The 18,244-nt window shown below is 44.8% G+C and overlaps 1 protein-coding gene across 1 annotated transcript; it reads right to left on the reverse strand.

Moving 5' to 3' along the window:
* Positions 1-10,842: 10,842 nt before the first annotated feature.
* LOC139403945 (large ribosomal subunit protein eL30) lies at positions 10,843-17,548 on the reverse strand. Its single transcript, XM_071147153.1, has 5 exons — positions 17,469-17,548; positions 17,306-17,354; positions 14,925-15,070; positions 11,452-11,582; positions 10,843-10,939 (listed from the first exon to the last, which is right to left on the reverse strand). The coding sequence occupies exons 2-5, from the start codon at positions 17,324-17,326 to the stop codon at positions 10,887-10,889; spliced, it is 351 nt and encodes a 116-aa protein (XP_071003254.1). The 5' UTR covers positions 17,327-17,354; positions 17,469-17,548; the 3' UTR covers positions 10,843-10,886.
* Positions 17,549-18,244: the final 696 nt, after the last annotated feature.

An 18,244-nucleotide genomic window follows, 5' to 3' on the forward strand; every position in this document is an offset into this window, starting at 1 on the left:
TCTAATATGGAGGGTCTGAGTATATGGAGGGTCTAATATGGAGTGTCTGATTATATTGCGGGTCTGAGTATATAGATGGTCTAATTTCGAGGGTCTGAGTATATTGAGAGTCTAATATGGAGGGTCTAATATGGAGGGTATAAGTATATATAGAGTCTGAGTATATGGAGGGTCTGATATGGAGGGTCTGAGTATATGGAGGGTCCAATATAAAGGGTCTAAGTATATTGATGGTCTGAATATATGGAGGGTATAATATGGAGGGTCTGATTATATAGAGGGTCTAATATGGAGGGTCTGAGTACATAGAGGGTCTAATATGGAGGGTCTGAGTATATTGATGGTCTAATATGGAATGTCTGTGTATATTGAGGGTCTAATATGGAGGGTCTGAGTATATGAAGGGTCTAGTATGGAGGGTCTGAGTATAGTCTGAGTGTAGTATGTCATCATATGTAGTGTAGTATGTCACCATTACGCTCCATTACACCATCAAATAAAATTAAATGTTATTAAATGTTATTGGCCGCATACACATGTTTAGCAGGGTTAGCTCCAACAGTGTTGGAGGCCATTGCTTGTGGTCATCCTGTCTGGGTTGGCGCCCCCCCTTGGGTTGTGCCATGGCGGAGATCTTTGTGGGCTATACTCAGCCTTGTCTCAGGATGGTAAGTTGGTGGTTGAATATATCCCTCTAGTGGTGTGGGGGCTGTGCTTTGGCAAACTGGGTGGGGTTATATCCTTCCTGTTTGGACCTGTCCGGGGGTGTCCTCGGATGGGGCCACAGTGTCTCCTGACCCCTCCTGTCTCAGCCTCCAGTATTTATGCTGCAGTAGTTTATGTGTCGGGGGGCTAGGGTCAGTTCGTTATATCTGGAGTACTTCTCCTGTCCTATTCGGTGTCCTGTGTGAATCTAAGTGTGCGTTCTCTAATTCTCTCCTTCTCTCTTTCCTTCTCTCTCTCGGAGGACCTGAGCCCTAGGACCATGCCCAAGGACTACCTGACATGATGACTCCTTGCTGTCCCCAGTCCACCTGGCCGTGCTGCTGCTCCAGTTTCAACTGTTCTGCCCTATTATTATTCGACCATGCTGGTCATTTATGAACATTTGAACATCTTGGCCATGTTCTGTTATAATCTCCACCCGGCACAGCCAGAAGAGGACTGGCCACCCCACATAGCCTGGTTCCTCTCTAGGTTTCTTCCTAGGTTTTGGCCTTTCTAGGGAGTTTTTCCTAGCCACCGTGCTTCTACACCTGCATTGCTTGCTGTTTGGGGTTTAGGCTGTACAGCACTTTGAGATATCAGCTGATGTACGAAGGGCTATATAAATACATTTGATTTGATTTGTTCCTAGCTCCAACAGTGTTCCTAGCTCCAACAGTGTTCCTAGCTCCAACCGTGCAATAATTTCTAACAATTCACAAAAATACACATAAATCTAAAGTAAAATAATGGAATTAAGAAATATATAAATATTAGGATAAGCAATGTCCTCCCTCCCTCCTCCTACCTCCCTCTCCTCCTGTCTGTAAAGTCCGGAGTAAACCACCCCTACCTTGTAACAATGGTTGAGAGTTTTTGAAGAACGAGTACTGGAGGCAATGTGTTGATAGAACTTCGGCAGTGCAACAGTAACTGAATGCCTTAATGCCGGTCTGCCTGCTTTATATAGCAAGCCATGGCCATGTGACTCACTGTCTGTAGGAGCATCCAGTTTGGTGTACCTAATAAACTGGCCACTGAGTGCATATTAGTTTAGAATAGTGTGGCTACAGCAGTACACCACAATGTATCTAATCAGGCTGTGTGTCTCTGTGTTGAAGGTTCTACTGCTGCCCTATGAAGAGGTTGTTGCCATCCGTCCCAAGGAGGCCCCCCCTCAGTGTGTGGAAGCATGAGGAGAGGGAGAGAGACTCTGCCCTGGACCTCCTCCCTCCTTCCCCTCGTCCTCCCTTCCCTCCCCCTCCTCCTACATCCCTCCCCCTCCTCCTACATCCCTCCCCCTCCTCCCACATCCCTCCCCCTCCTCCCACATCCCTCCCCTCCTCCTACATCCCTCTCCCCTCCTCCTAAATCCTTCTCTCTCCTCCTCCCTATCCTTCCTCTCCTCCTCTCCTCCCTTTTTCCTCCCTTGCTCTCTCTCCTCCTCCCTACCCCCTCCCTCTCCTCTCTTCCTCCGCCCTCTCTTCTCTCTCTCTATCCTCCTCCCTCCCTTTCTCTCCTCCTCCCTACCCTCCCTCTCCTTCTTTCTCCCTTTCTCTCCTCCTCCCTCCCTCCCTCCCTCTCCTTCTCCCTCCCTCCCTCCCTCCCTCTCCTTCTCCCTCCCTTCCTCTCCTTCTCCCTCCCTCCCTCTCCTTCTCCCTCTCTCTCATCCCTCTCCTCCCTTCCTCCTCCTTCCTCCTCTCTCCTTCCTTCCTCCCTTCCTCCTCCCTCTTCTCCCTCTCCTCCCTCCCTCCCTCCCTCTCCTCCTTTCTCCCTTTCTCTCCTCCTCCCTCCCTCTCTCCTTTCTCCCTCTCTCCTTTCTCCCTTCCTCCTTCTCCCTCCCTTCCTCTCCTCCTTTATCCCTTCCTCCCCCCCCATCTCTCCTCCCTTTCCTCCTTTCCTTTCCCTCCCTTCCTCCTCCCTCTCCCTCCTCTTTCTCCTCCCTCTCCCCCTCCCTCTCCTCTCTCTCCCCCTCCCTCTCGTCTCTCTCTCCCTCCCTCTCCTCCCTTCTCCTCCCTCATCTCTCTCCTCTCTCTCCTCCCTCCTATCTCTCCTCCCTCTCCCTCCTCCCCCTCCTCCCTTCCTCTCCTCCTGTCTGTAAAATACTATTCTGTTCCATCTGGCCCTAAACCTTTCCATTATTCTATTGGTCTCAAAGACTTGTAATGTTCTGAAGTACTTGTCTTGGTTTGTATGTATTGTGTTGTAGTTTCAAACTGAAATGTGAAGTTCATTTCCGATGGAGCCAACATATGCAGTGTTTGCCATGAAGGTAGTCTCCACCAGCGCAGAAACATTGCCTTTAAATTTCAATCACGCTGTAACGCTGAACTAGAACCCTGAGTTATACGTTTAAACCATGTGGGGTTTTTTACATGACGGTATGATCTCATCTTTGTAGCTGAGCTAACCTGAGCTAGCTAGACTGAGGGAGATGTTTATCTAACAGGGTTGGGCTCAACCCAGGCAGTCAATTCAGGAAGTAAACTGACCGCCATCTAATTAATTTTTTTTAAGGTATTGCATTTTTTAATTGACCCCAACCCTGTTATCTCAGCATGATATGCGGCTATATACTAATAAAACCCTGTGATATTATGATTTTATTTGTTTAGCACATGCAGTAATATAATCTTTTAAAATTTTAAAATTATACTTTTCCTGTGATAGTCACAATGGAGAAGTTACCCTTGATAGAGTAGCACATAAAATCTATAAAATAATATCATTGGTTAAAGTAAGAACATATGTCCCTCTTTGCCTCAGGGTTCAGGCGATGTAGAATAACCACCGTAATATAAAGACAAGCCAGATTCATCCCTTTTACATGTTGGTCATGTAGCTCTTATCCAGGGAGACTTAAGTCCTCTCCAGTTTCATGTAGCTCTTATCCAGGGACACTTTAGTCATCTCCAGTTTCATGTAGCTCTTATCCAGGGAGACTTAAGTCATCTCCAGTTTCATGTAGCTCTTATCCAGGGAGACTTTAGTCATCTCCAGTTTCATGTAGCTCTTATCCAGGGAGACTTTAGTCATCTCCAGTTTCATGTAGCTCTTATCCAGGGAGACTTAAGTCATCTCCAGTTTCATGTAGCTCTTATCCAGGGAGACTTAAGTCATCTCCAGTTTCATGTAGCTCTTATCCAGGGAGACTTTAGTCATCTCCAGTTTCATGTAGCTCTTATCCAGGGAGACTTTAGTCATCTCCAGTTTCATGTAGCTCTTATCCAGGGAGACTTAAGTCATCTCCAGTTTCATGTAGCTCTTATCCAGGGAGACTTAAGTCATCTCCAGTTTCATGTAGCTCTTATCCAGGGAGACTTAAGTCATCTCCAGTTTCATGTAGCTCTTATCCAGGGAGACTTTAGTCATCTCCAGTTTCATGTAGCTCTTATCCAGGGAGACTTAGTCATCTCCAGTTTCATGTAGCTCTTATCCAGGGAGACTTTAGTCATCTCCAGTTTCATGTAGCTCTTATCCAGGGAGACTTAAGTCATCTCCAGTTTCATGTAGCTCTTATCCAGGGAGACTTAAGTCATCTCCAGTTTCATGTAGCTCTTATCCAGGGAGACTTAGTCATCTCCAGTTTCATGTAGCTCTTATCCAGGGAGACTTTAGTCATCTCCAGTTTCATGTAGCTCTTATCCAGGGAGACTTTAGTCATCTCCAGTTTCATGTAGCTCTTATCCAGGGAGACTTTAGTCATCTCCAGTTTCATGTAGCTCTTATCCAGGGAGACTTAGTCATCTCCAGTTTCATGTAGCCCTTATCCAGGGAGACTTAGTCAGACCTATCGCATTATCATGTAGCTTTGGCTTACAATAGATTTCTTATTTTTCCCAATAAAAAAAGCTCTGTGACACTCATTCCTTTGTCTTTACAGTAGAGTATCAGGACAATACTGCTGTAGTTAGAGACGTAGAATTACTGCTAGACATTCCACCCCATACACGTGTGAATTATGACCACTGCTTTTGCAAAACATGAACGGCTAATGAAAGATGTAGACACATTGCCCTTTAAAAAAATAATCCATGTGAGATATCTTTTTTATTAGAATCTAGGATGCACCGTGTCTGTGGTTACCTGTGTGTTAGTGATGAACCGTGTCTGTGGTTACCTGTGTGTTAGTGATGCACCGTGCCTGTGGTTACCTGTGTGTTAGTGATGCACCGTGTCTGTGGTTACCTGTGTGTTAGCGATGCACCGTGTCTGTGGTTACCTGTGTGTTAGCGATGCACCGTGTCTGTGGTTACCTGTGTGTTAGCGATGCACCGTGTCTGTGGTTACCTGTGTGTTAGTGATGCACCGTGTCTGTGGTTACCTGTGTGTTAGCGATGCACCGTGTCTGTGGTTACCTGTGTGTTAGCGATGCACCGTGTCTGTGGTTACCTGTGTGTTAGTAATGAACCGTGTCTGTGGTTACCTGTGTGTTAGTGATGAACCGTGTCTGTGGTTACCTGTGTGTTAGTGATGCACCGTGTCTGTGGTTACCTGTGTGTTAGTGATGAACCGTGTCTGTGGTTACCTGTGTGTTAGTGATGCACCGTGCCTGTGGTTACCTGTGTGTTAGTGATGAACCGTGTCTGTGGTTACCTGTGTGTTAGTGATGCACCGTGCCTGTGGTTACCTGTGTGTTAGTGATGAACCGTGTCTGTGGTTACCTGTGTGTTAGTGATGCACCGTGTCTGTGGTTACCTGTGTGTTAGTGATGCACCGTGTCTGTGGTTACCTGTGTGTTAGTGATGCACCGTGTCTGTGGTTACCTGTGTGTTAGTGATGAACCGTGTCTGTGGTTACCTGTGTGTTAGTGATGAACCGTGTCTGTGGTTACCTGTGTGTTAGTGATGAACCGTGTCTGTGGTTACCTGTGTGTTAGTGATGAACCGTGTCTGTGGTTACCTGTGTGTTAGTGATGCACCGTGCCTGTGGTTACCTGTGTGTTAGTGATGAACCGTGTCTGTGGTTACCTGTGTGTTAGTGATGAACCGTGTCTGTGGTTACCTGTGTGTTAGTGATGAACCGTGTCTGTGGTTACCTGTGTGTTAGTGATGAACCGTGTCTGTGGTTACCTGTGTGTTAGTGATGAACCGTGTCTGTGGTTACCTGTGTGTTAGTGATGAACCGTGTCTGTGGTTACCTGTGTGTTAGTGATGAACCGTGTCTGTGGTTACCTGTGTGTTAGTGATGAACCGTGTCTGTGGTTACCTGTGTGTTAGTGATGCACCGTGCCTGTGGTTACCTGTGTGTTAGTGATGCACCGTGTCTGTGGTTACCTGTGTGTAGGCGATGCACCGTGTCTGTGGTTACCTGTGTGTTAGTGATGAACCGTGTCTGTGGTTACCTGTGTGTTAGTGATGAACCGTGTCTGTGGTTACCTGTGTGTTAGTGATGAACCGTGTCTGTGGTTACCTGTGTGTTAGTGATGAACCGTGCCTGTGGTTACCTGTGTGTTAGTGATGAACCGTGTCTGTGGTTACCTGTGTGTTAGTGATGAACCGTGTCTGTGGTTACCTGTGTGTTAGTGATGAACCGTGTCTGTGGTTACCTGTGTGTTAGTGATGCACCGTGCCTGTGGTTACCTGTGTGTTAGTGATGCACCGTGTCTGTGGTTACCTGTGTGTAGGCGATGCACCGTGTCTGTGGTTACCTGTGTGTTAGTGATGCACCGTGTCTGTGGTTACCTGTGTGTTAGCGATGCACCGTGTCTGTGGTTACCTGTGTGTAGGCGATGCACCGTGTCTGTGGTTACCTGTGTGTTAGTGATGCACCGTGTCTGTGGTTACCTGTGTGTTAGCGATGCACCGTGTCTGTGGTTACCTGTGTGTAGGCGATGCACCGTGTCTGTGAGCGATGCACCGTGTCTGTGGTTACCTGTGTGTTAGCGATGCACCGTGTCTGTGGTTACCTGTGTGTTAGCGATGCACCGTGTCTGTGGTTACCTGTGTGTTAGTGATGCACTGTGTCTGTGGTTATCTGTGTGTTTAGTCCCCCTCACCGTTCCTATGGTTACCTGTGTGTTAGTGATGCACCGTGTCTGTGGTTACCTGCGTGTTAGTCCCCCTCACCGTGTCTGTGGTTACCTGTGTCTAAGTGATGCACCGTGTCTGTGGTTACGTGTGTGTTAGTGATGAACCGTGTCTGTGGTTACCTGTGTGTTAGTCCCCCTCACCGTGTCTGTGGTTACCTGTGTGTTAGCGATGCACCGTGTCTGTGGTTACCTGTGTGTTTGCGATGCACCGTGTCTGTGGTTACCTGTGTGTTAGTGATGCACCGTGTCTGTGGTTACCTGTATGTTAGTGATGCACCGTGTCTGTGGTTACGTGTGTGTTAGTCCCCCTCACTGTTTCTATGGTTACCTGTGTGTTAGTGATGCACCGTGCCTGTGGTTACCTGTGTGTTAGTGACGCACCATGTCTGTGGTTACCTGTATGTTAGTGATGCACCGTGTCTGTGGTTACCTGTGTGTTAGTCCCCCTCAATGGTTCTATGGTTACCTGTGTGTTAGTGATGCACCGTGTCTGTGGTTACCTGTGTGTTAGTCCCCCTCACTGTTTCTATGGTTACCTGTCTGTTACTGATGCACCGTGTCTGTGGTTACCTGTGTGTTAGTCCCCCTCACTGTTTCTATGGTTACCTGTGTGTTAGTGATGAACCGTGTCTGTGGTTACCTGTGTGTTAGTGATGAACCGTGTCTGTGGTTACCTGTGTGTTAGTGATGAACCGTGTCTGTGGTTACCTGTGTGTTAGTGATGAACCGTGCCTGTGGTTACCTGTGTGTTAGTGATGAACCGTGTCTGTGGTTACCTGTGTGTTAGTGATGAACCGTGTCTGTGGTTACCTGTGTGTTAGTGATGAACCGTGTCTGTGGTTACCTGTGTGTTAGTGATGCACCGTGCCTGTGGTTACCTGTGTGTTAGTGATGCACCGTGTCTGTGGTTACCTGTGTGTAGGCGATGCACCGTGTCTGTGGTTACCTGTGTGTTAGTGATGAACCGTGTCTGTGGTTACCTGTGTGTTAGTGATGAACCGTGTCTGTGGTTACCTGTGTGTTAGTGATGAACCGTGTCTGTGGTTACCTGTGTGTTAGTGATGAACCGTGTCTGTGGTTACCTGTGTGTTAGTGATGAACCGTGCCTGTGGTTACCTGTGTGTTAGTGATGAACCGTGTCTGTGGTTACCTGTGTGTTAGTGATGAACCGTGTCTGTGGTTACCTGTGTGTTAGTGATGAACCGTGTCTGTGGTTACCTGTGTGTTAGTGATGAACCGTGTCTGTGGTTACCTGTGTGTTAGTGATGAACCGTGTCTGTGGTTACCTGTGTGTTAGTGATGAACCGTGTCTGTGGTTACCTGTGTGTTAGTGATGCACCGTGCCTGTGGTTACCTGTGTGTTAGTGATGCACCGTGTCTGTGGTTACCTGTGTGTAGGCGATGCACCGTGTCTGTGGTTACCTGTGTGTTAGCGATGCACCGTGTCTGTGGTTACCTGTGTGTAGGCGATGCACCGTGTCTGTGGTTACCTGTGTGTTAGTGATGCACCGTGTCTGTGGTTACCTGTGTGTTAGCGATGCACCGTGTCTGTGGTTACCTGTGTGTAGGCGATGCACCGTGTCTGTGGTTACCTGTGTGTTAGCGATGCACCGTGTCTGTGGTTACCTGTGTGTTAGCGATGCACCGTGTCTGTGGTTACCTGTGTGTTAGTGATGCACTGTGTCTGTGGTTATCTGTGTGTTTAGTCCCCCTCACCGTTCCTATGGTTACCTGTGTGTTAGTGATGAACCGTGTCTGTGGTTACCTGTGTGTTAGTCCCCCTCACCGTGTCTGTGGTTACCTGTGTGTTAGCGATGCACCGTGTCTGTGGTTACCTGTGTGTTTGCGATGCACCGTGTCTGTGGTTACCTGTGTGTTAGTGATGCACCGTGTCTGTGGTTACCTGTATGTTAGTGATGCACCGTGTCTGTGGTTACGTGTGTGTTAGTCCCCCTCACTGTTTCTATGGTTACCTGTGTGTTAGTGATGCACCGTGCCTGTGGTTACCTGTGTGTTAGTGATGCACCATGTCTGTGGTTACCTGTATGTTAGTGATGCACCGTGTCTGTGGTTACCTGTGTGTTAGTCCCCCTCACTGTTTCTATGGTTACCTGTCTGTTACTGATGCACCGTGTCTGTGGTTACCTGTGTGTTAGTCCCCCTCACTGTTTCTATGGTTACCTGTGTGTTACTGATGCACCGTGTCTGTGGTTACCTGTGTGTTAGCGATGCACCTGTCTGTGGTTACCTGTGTGTTAGCGATGCACCGTGTCTGTGGTTACCTGTGTGTTAGTCCCCCTCACTGTTTCTATGGTTACCTGTGTGTTAGTGATGCACCGTGCCTGTGGTTACCTGTGTGTTAGTGATGCACCATGTCTGTGGTTACCTGTATGTTAGTGATGCACCGTGTCTGTGGTTACCTGTGTGTTAGTCCCCCTCAATGGTTCTATGGTTACCTGTGTGTTAGTGATGCACCGTGTCTGTGGTTACCTGTGTGTTAGTCCCCCTCACTGTTTCTATGGTTACCTGTCTGTTACTGATGCACCGTGTCTGTGGTTACCTGTGTGTTAGTCCCCCTCACTGTTTCTATGGTTACCTGTGTGTTACTGATGCACCGTGTCTGTGGTTACCTGTGTGTTAGCGATGCACCGTGTCTGTGGTTACCTGTGTGTTAGCGATGCACCGTGTCTGTGGTTACCTGTGTGTTAGTCCCCCTCACCGTTTCTATGGTTACCTGTGTGTTAGTGATGCACCGTGTCTGTGGTTACCTGTGTGTTAGTCCCCCTCACTGTTTCTATGGTTACCTGTGTGTTAGTGATGCACCGTGTCTGTGGTTACCTGTGTTAGTGATGCACCGTGTCTTTGGTTACCTGTGTGTTAGCGATGCACCGTGTCTGTGGTTACCTGTGTGTTAGTCCCCCTCACCGTTTCTATGGTTACCTGTGTGTTAGCAATGCACCGTGTCTGTGGTCACCTGTGTGTTAGGTAACCATAGAAACGGTGAGGCGGACTAACACACAGGTAACCACAGACACGGTGCATCGCTAACACAAGTAACCATAGAAACGGTGAGGCGGACTAACACACAGGTAACCATAGAAACGGAGAGGCGGACAGTATGTTAGTCTCCCTGGTTTTTAATGTGATATTAAAACTAAGGAACTGGTGAGAGAAACGTTTTAGATTAATATTGTATGGCTGTGGGATAATGTGACGCAGGTCTTCTGCATTATAACCTGCATCCCTTGGCACCCTATTCCTTATATAGTGCACTACTTTAAGACCGTGTCACGAGTCTATCCTTGTGGCATTGCATGTTAGGAGACCCATGATCCGCTCGTGAGATCTTAATAGCATATAAAAAAAAAAATCACAAGTGTAACAGTTGTTAAAGTACTATGTGAATTTCACCAGGTTCATATATCAATATGTTGTGTTGATTTGTTATGCATGCCTGCATCCTGGGAGAAGGGGTGTGTACTTACGTTTTGCCCGGCGTGCTCGTGCTCAAATCATTTTGATGCACTGAGAGAGGTAGGCACGCTTTTTCTGTCTTCAGAAAAGTTTGATTCTTTTAAGTACAAAGTCATACACACAATGTTTTGTTCATGAATAATGTATATTTAGAGGTTACTCATAAGTGGATGGTATTGTTAAGATGCACTTGTAATTGTACTTTTTAGGATGATATCAATATTCTGAATTCAACATGTGGTTAATAGCTAGCTAAGGTATTAGCAGGCTATTGTATGTGTGAACGATGGCTAGCTCCTCGAATGATCCCAGTCCCTCCTATTGTGCATCTGTTGTAGAAAGAGGCGACGATTCTCAGAACAGATGTGGCTCTACAAATGTTTTATTTCCTTTTGGATGCAGAGAGTCAGTTCTGGTTGATTAAAACTACCTGATCTCCAAAGTCCACGTTTATGGTCTCTATCAACCCCACACAACGCAGAGTTACAGCACCGGCTACACAAGCACATCTCATTTGAATCTACCAGCCTCAAGGCTTACGTAGATTAGAGAAATGACACGGCCTACAACATAGAATAGAAGTAGCTAAATGTTTATCATGTGCACACTAAGAGAAAGACAGACCAAAGAAAAACCATAGAAAACAGTTTATTTTTTAACATTGAGTGTGAAATGTCTACTTCTCCCCCTGCGGCTGGTCTGGCATACTCCTGATGATGTCAGAATCACCTGGTAATAGAAACACACTGTTTAGCATACAAGAGATACTTAAAAACCAACCAAGCTTTAGTTTGACAGTGTAAAAGTCACTTCATTAACTTCAGAGGAACTAAGTCATTGACACCAATGAAGCAACTGGCTAAAGCCCAGTCAGTTCAGGTAAATGGTTCATGAGGTGTTTATCTAGTGACGTGCTGGGCACATCATCAGAGCCACCAGGTGCAAAAATTTACAAACGGGCAAATTTGTGAGCATCGGTGAAACTTAAAAATAACTACACCTACCAATTCACAAAATTATTAACTCAAACATGCAATTTAGTAGTAGAGCGGTTCGTTTAGTCTTCATTCATACATTTTTATAATTCTCTGCAAAGATGTTCATGTCATCTTTGAAAACAATGCTAAATGAATGAAAGAATAAACAGTATCAAATTGCTCACTGCTAAAGGATTGTCTGCAGACCATCCATCAACAGAATGGGCGTGGTAAACAGGACATGCAGTCTGATTGGACACTCACCGGGGTCGATGATAGCCAGTGTGCACACCCTGAAGTACTTTCCACAGGCCGTGCCCAGCTCGATGTTGTTCCCACTGTAGTGATGGACGCCAGTCTTGGCCAACATGGCATAGTACTCCACTTCAGACTTCCTGAGGAAGGACAAATACATTTTAGCCAAGTATGACCGCAGGAAATGCAGGCAGCAAAATTCTGAACAAACAATACAAGTTTATATACGTTACCATTCAATGAAACATTATCCCTTCTGCGTGTATGGGGGAAAGCAACACGAGGACAAGCTACACTAATGAAACATTATCCCTTCTGCGTGTATGGGGGAAAGCAACACGAGGACAAGCTACACTGCAATGAAACATTATCCCTTCTGCGTGTATGGGGGAAAGCAACACGAGGACAAGCTACACTAATGAAACATTATCCCTTCTGCGTGTATGGGGGAAAGCAACACGAGGACAAGCTACACTAATGAAACATTATCCCTTCTGCGTGTATGGGGGAAAGCAACAAAAGGACAAGCTACACTAATGAAACATTATCCCTTCTGCGTGTATGGGGGAAAGCAACACGAGGACAAGCTACACTAATGAAACATTATCCCTTCTGCGTGTATGGGGGAAAGCAACACGAGGACAAGCTACACTGCAATGAAACATTATCCCTTCTGCGTGTATGGGGGAAAGCAACACGAGGACAAGCTACACTAATGAAACATTATCCCTTCTGCGTGTATGGGGGAAAGCAACACGAGGACAAGCTACACTAATGAAACATTATCCCTTCTGCGTGTATGGGGGAAAGCAACACGAGGACAAGCTACACTGCAATGAAACATTATCCCTTCTGCGTGTATGGGGGAAAGCAACACGAGGACAAGCTACACTAATGAAACATTATCCCTTCTGCGTGTATGGGGAAAAGCAACACGAGGACAAGCTACACTAATGAAACATTATCCCTTCTGCGTGTATGGGGAAAAGCAACACGAGGACAAGCTACACTAATGAAACATTATCCCTTCTGCGTGTATGGGGGAAAGCAACACGAGGACAAGCTACACCAATGAAACATTATCCCTTCAGTCTAATGCTGTAGTTGTCTAGGTTGTTTTCTCAAGGTGTCTGATTGCTGAACGACCAACTGCAGGTGCAGCAAGTAAAGTCAGCCCTCATTTGAATGTTCCTCCTGTTCTTACACACCTGCAAGCAGACCAATACAGGTGTGCCTTTGTAGGAGGAGTACATAAAACAAAACAAAAATTAACCTATCCATAAGAACGCACAAGCAACGCCTAGGAACTATTCCTAGGATTACACCAGGGTTGGATAGGTTACTTTCTAAATTAATAATTTAAATTAACTCAGTGATGTAATCTGATTACCGTCAACCATCAAACACATCTGTGTGTCATCATAGTGGTCTCTAATTGGTGGTCATCATTTGGTGTGTCATCATAGTGGTCTCTGATTGGTGGTAATCTGGTGTGTCATTATAGTGGTCTGTGATTGGTGGTAATCTAGTGTGTGATTATAGTGGTCTGTGATTGGTGGTCATCTGGTGTGTCATTATAGTGGTCTGTGATTGGTGGTAATCTAGTGTGTGTCATAGTGGTCTGTGATTGGTGGTCATCTGGTGTTTCATTATAGTGGTCTGTGATTGGTGGTCATCTGGTGTGTCATCATGGTGGTATTCATTAGGTGTGTCATAGTGGTCTCTGATTGGTGGTCATCATTTGGCGTGTCATCAGTGACATGGAAAAAGTGAAGGGGTCTGAATACTTTATGAATGCACAATTTAACGAAAATATCCTACTGGGCAGACGCCAATTCCACATTGGTTCAACTTAACTTGATGGAAACAACGCCGGCTTTCTGAATTTAAAAGTAATCCAAGAGGTTATATACACTGAACAAAAATAAGCGCAACATGCAACAATTTTTACAATTTTACTGAATTACAATTCAAAAGGAAAATCAGTCAAGCGAAATAAATTCATTAGGCCTTCAGCTATGGATTTCACATGACTGGGAAAACAGATATGCATCTGTTGGTCACAGGTGACGAGCTGAAAACCAGAATCTGGTGTGACCACCATCTGCCTTGTACACGTCAATCCAAACGTGCTCAATGGGTGACATGTCTGGTGAGTATGCAGGCCATGGAAGAACTGACATTTCAGCTTCCAGGAATTGTGTACAGACCCTTGTGACATGGTGCTGTGCATTATCAAGCTTGAAACACAAGGTGATGGTGGCGACAATGGGCCTCAGGATTTCGTCATGCATCTCTGTGCATTCAAATTGCAATTCTGTTTGGCGTCCATAGCTTATGCCGGCCCATACCATAACCCCACCATGGGACACTGTTCACAACATTGACATCAGCAAACCGCTCGCCCACAACGCCATACACGTGGTCTGCGGAGGCCTGTTGGATGTACTGCCAAATTCTCTAAAACATTGGAGGTGGCCTATGGTAGAGAAAGGAACATTCAATTCTCTGGCAACAGCTCTGGTGGACATTCCAGCAATCAGCATTCCAATTGCAAGCTACCTCAACTTGAGACATCTGTGGCATTGAGTGCACATTTGAGTGGCCTTTTATTGTCCCCAGCACAAGGCGCACCTTTGTAATGATCATGCAGTTTAATCAGCTTCCTGGTATGCCACACCTGTCAGGTGGATAGATTATCTTGGCAAAGGAGAAATGCTCACTAACAGTGACGTAGACAAATTTGTACACAACATTTTTAGAGAAATAATATTTTTGTGGATATGGAACATTTCTGGGATCTTTTATTTCATCTCATGAAACCAAAACTGTACATGTTGCTGGTAACATATGGGATTACAGTTAGTTTTTTGTAATCAGATTACAGGAATCCCATTAAGGAAGAAGTCCACCATGCCTAGTCCAATAAAGGACTGAAGGAGCCTAACATTACTCCTTACTCCCTAACCCTAACCTTACCTGTTCTGTTTAAAGGGACAATTGGCTCTGGAAGCCAAAACAGCCAAATACTCCATCCAAACGTGAATCAATTCTCAACAGCGATACGGTTATAGAAACATGAATCCCCCTACTTTCATATCAAATCGAAACACACACTTAATGTAAACTGTTTTAACTTGCTTTAACAGTTGCAGCCGACAGGATGTTTCAGTGACCCAGGTGTTTTCGGAGACGCAGACAGCAAATTAGCACAGGTATTGCAATGGAAAGTGTTAACTCTAGGAACCAAATGTAGAGAGACATACATGAATGTCCAATAATAACTTGATTTCATTGCAGAACATTTTCTGTTTGGAGTAAACGTTTTCCATTGCAAAACGTTTTGCAACAGAATTCAACTAATGAATAAACCCAAGGCTAGCAAGGTATAAACTTTAGCTCACCATGTTAGGTGTGAAAGGGGCATTAGTGATAATGTCCTTAACTTTAGCTAATACTAAATAAATGTAGGCCTTAGTTACCTGAGGGCAGGTGTGTTGTTGGCCAGGATGACCAGCTTGGCTTTTCCCTGGCGGATCATCTTCTGGGACTGCTTGTATCCCAGAACATATTTACCGCTCTTCATCACCAGCTGGAGACGGGAGTTGATGGACTCCAGGGACTTTTTCTGCCATCAAAGTAACAATTATGTTTTGTGAGAAACATTGATGAACTATGAACGTAGCTCATATGCATTGAGCCAAACATGATATATGGTATTCTAATTGGGATACATGCGATTTGAGTACATATAACTAGGGCTGGCACAATTACCATACCACCATGTAACCGACGGTTATAGATGAAGACCGTCATTGTAATACAATAACTATCGTAACCATTTAAAAAATATACATTTGTTTTTCTTCAAATTAACTGTTGAGTCTGTGGTAACATGGACAGTTGCTGAAACTAGCAAACAAGTCTCCGGGCTGCCTAGACAATGCTCCCCACAATGCAGCAACACAGAGAAATAGAGTAAATAGAACAGGCTTGGAACCTCTATTTACCAGGTTCCAAGCCTGTTCTATTCATTCTATTTACCAGTCATATTACCAGGGTTACAGGTTCTATTCATTCTATTTACCAGGGTTAGAGGTTCCAAGCCTGTTCTATTCATTCTATTTACCAGGGTTAGAGGTTCCAAGCCTGTTCTATTCATTCTATTTACCAGGGTTAGAGGTTCCAAGCCTGTTCTATTCATTCTATTTACCAGGGTTAGAGGTTCTATTCATTCTATTTACCAGTCATATTACCAGGGTTACAGGTTCTATTCATTCTATTTACCAGTCATATTACCAGGGTTACAGGTTCCAAGCCTGTTCTATTCACCAGTCATATTACCAGGGTTACAGTGGCCAATGACTGGTAACCTCATGTGTACACTCGCAATGGCCGCCTGGTATTGTGATGCAATCATTTAAATGGTAATGTAGAAAGTTCATTCAAATTATGATAACTGATGTGGCTCATGCAACGGAATGTATTTTGTTGTAATAGTTGAGTTGAATCAAATCACAGCACATAGATGGGTACACTTCCTGCTTGCCCCTACGGGTCCACTCGCAATGGCCACCAGTTCACCCATTATATCATCAGTGTTAACATGAACAATATCGACTTGTCTGTAAAAACGCGTAACCTGCACCGGTACGCAGATGATACTGTTGTTCCATTGCTCCCGCGGTTGACCAAGCTCAACATGAACTACGGTCTGCCTTCTTTTGTATTACAGAAATCGCTGACCTTAAATTAGTATTGACTGCAGGTAAAACTAACTAGATGGGGTCTCTAGAGTGCATACAACTGATGATTTAAGCTGATGGTGTTCATATTGCTCATGTGCCGGTTTACAAATATCTGGGCATCGGGAAAGATGAAAGGCTAGCAGTCCTTTAAAAAGCATATTGACGAGTTAAGAAGCTGAGAATAAATATGGGCTTCTATAGAAATAGGTGCTGCCTCTAGTTAAATAGTAGAAGGCAGATTATGAAGGTCGACATGACCATCGGTCCTAGACTATGGCGACATGTATATGAACGCAGCTGTCACTTCATTAAAGCCGTTAGATGCTGTTTAACATAGCACACTGCACATTGTTATGGGGGACAATTTTAGTATTCATCACAGCATTCACTACCAGAAAGTTAATACATTGCTGTGTCTCCATTTATAAAGTCATTTTACATAAAGTCCCACTGTATCTAACATCTTTACTAAACTTGAGACGTTGAGTCACCACAGCCGGTCTTAGACAACTGCCAACTCCGGAAATTCCTTTCGTCTCTACGGACTAAACTAATTGGCCTGAATTTCTTGCACCTTATTTGTGTAACAATTTTCTAAAATGTTCTTACATTTTGATGTTTTGTTGCTTCTTGGGTAATTCAGAAAGTCGATTGAGGACCTTATTACCGATGAATGGGGTGGGGGTGGGGGGTTAGTGGCCAATTACTGCCATCCTAAAGGCCATGACAGTCACAACACTATCTAGTTAATTGATCAGATATAATAGTTCAGATGACAGTGCTGTTAGGGTTTCTTCATTAGCCAACCATACGGTCAAAATGCCCCTAGTACAACCATTCAACTTGCTGTCTGGCTAACGCTATATTAGCCTGTTAGCTGGCAAGCCGGTGACGGTTAATATAACATCTGGATTCTGTCAATTGTTAACAACTAAAGCTAGACATCTTCAGGAACTACAACATTGTATGTTTGGCCAAGTTCCAAACATATGTATGGGCGACATTGACAGTTTCTAAAAACGTGTAAACACATGTGTTGCACTAAGCCCAGACAGCGCCATGATTCCTCCTGAAGTACATGAGACCACACATGCGTTCACTACAGCTCGACTCACCGTCTTCTTGGCGGCCACCATAGCTGCGATTTACTCCGTTATGGCCAACCTGAAACAAAAAATATGAGATTGGACAATTTCACGTTAGTAATCAACCGGGTGATGTCCACCAACATTGCCTAAATATATAAATGTTAAAGATGAAACAAAGAGGTGAACTTACAAGTCTGTTGCTCCAATATGGCCTCGGAAAGAAAGGAAGTCCCAGCGTGCTTTGCGGCAGGTTGGCGTGGTCCTGCGCTGATTCGCTGATCTCAGCGGATTGGTCAGTTAAAGCAGGGTGCTCCACTTGAGGTGATTTCTATATCAGATCATTCTTCAGCCCGACGACCTTATCACGAGAAAGCAAAGGCCAAAACACTACAGCTTTCATAATGGCAAGTGTGATTTTTACCAACCAGAGGACAAACACAAAACGGACCTACATTTAGAGGCTGTTTTTAATGCATTGAATCATCCACACATACACAACCCCGGAGCCCCACGGGGTGACGCTGTTGTCTCTATTCTGTATAATAACTTTAGGATTTGAACAAAAATATTTGATGTTATGGAACTTGATAAAGTATTATTTTAACACCGAAACATTCAGAAGTCAAATATTTCTTTAAAATGTCACACATTTACTTTACTATATGCATCCTAATTGGTTGAATAAACAGCCCATCCATTCATATTTTCCACCCTTTAACAATAAATAATACACCACATAAGAACTGACGTTCTTCACATTCCTATGAGAATAATGTAAATAACATAAATACAAAGTACCAAGCAAAAAGGCAGTAACTCCTCGGAGCGTGAAACTGAGAAAAATGGCTTTTATTTACCTTGGGTTCATAGTAACTTTATACAGTTACTGCTAACATGACCCCTATTTTCTCCAAAACACAATACAATAGAGGCAGGATACTTGTCCACATTATTAAGCATGTATTT

This window comes from Oncorhynchus clarkii, unplaced genomic scaffold (genome assembly GCF_045791955.1).
Source record: "Oncorhynchus clarkii lewisi isolate Uvic-CL-2024 unplaced genomic scaffold, UVic_Ocla_1.0 unplaced_contig_9947_pilon_pilon, whole genome shotgun sequence".
Taxonomy (NCBI): Eukaryota; Metazoa; Chordata; class Actinopteri; order Salmoniformes; family Salmonidae; genus Oncorhynchus; species Oncorhynchus clarkii.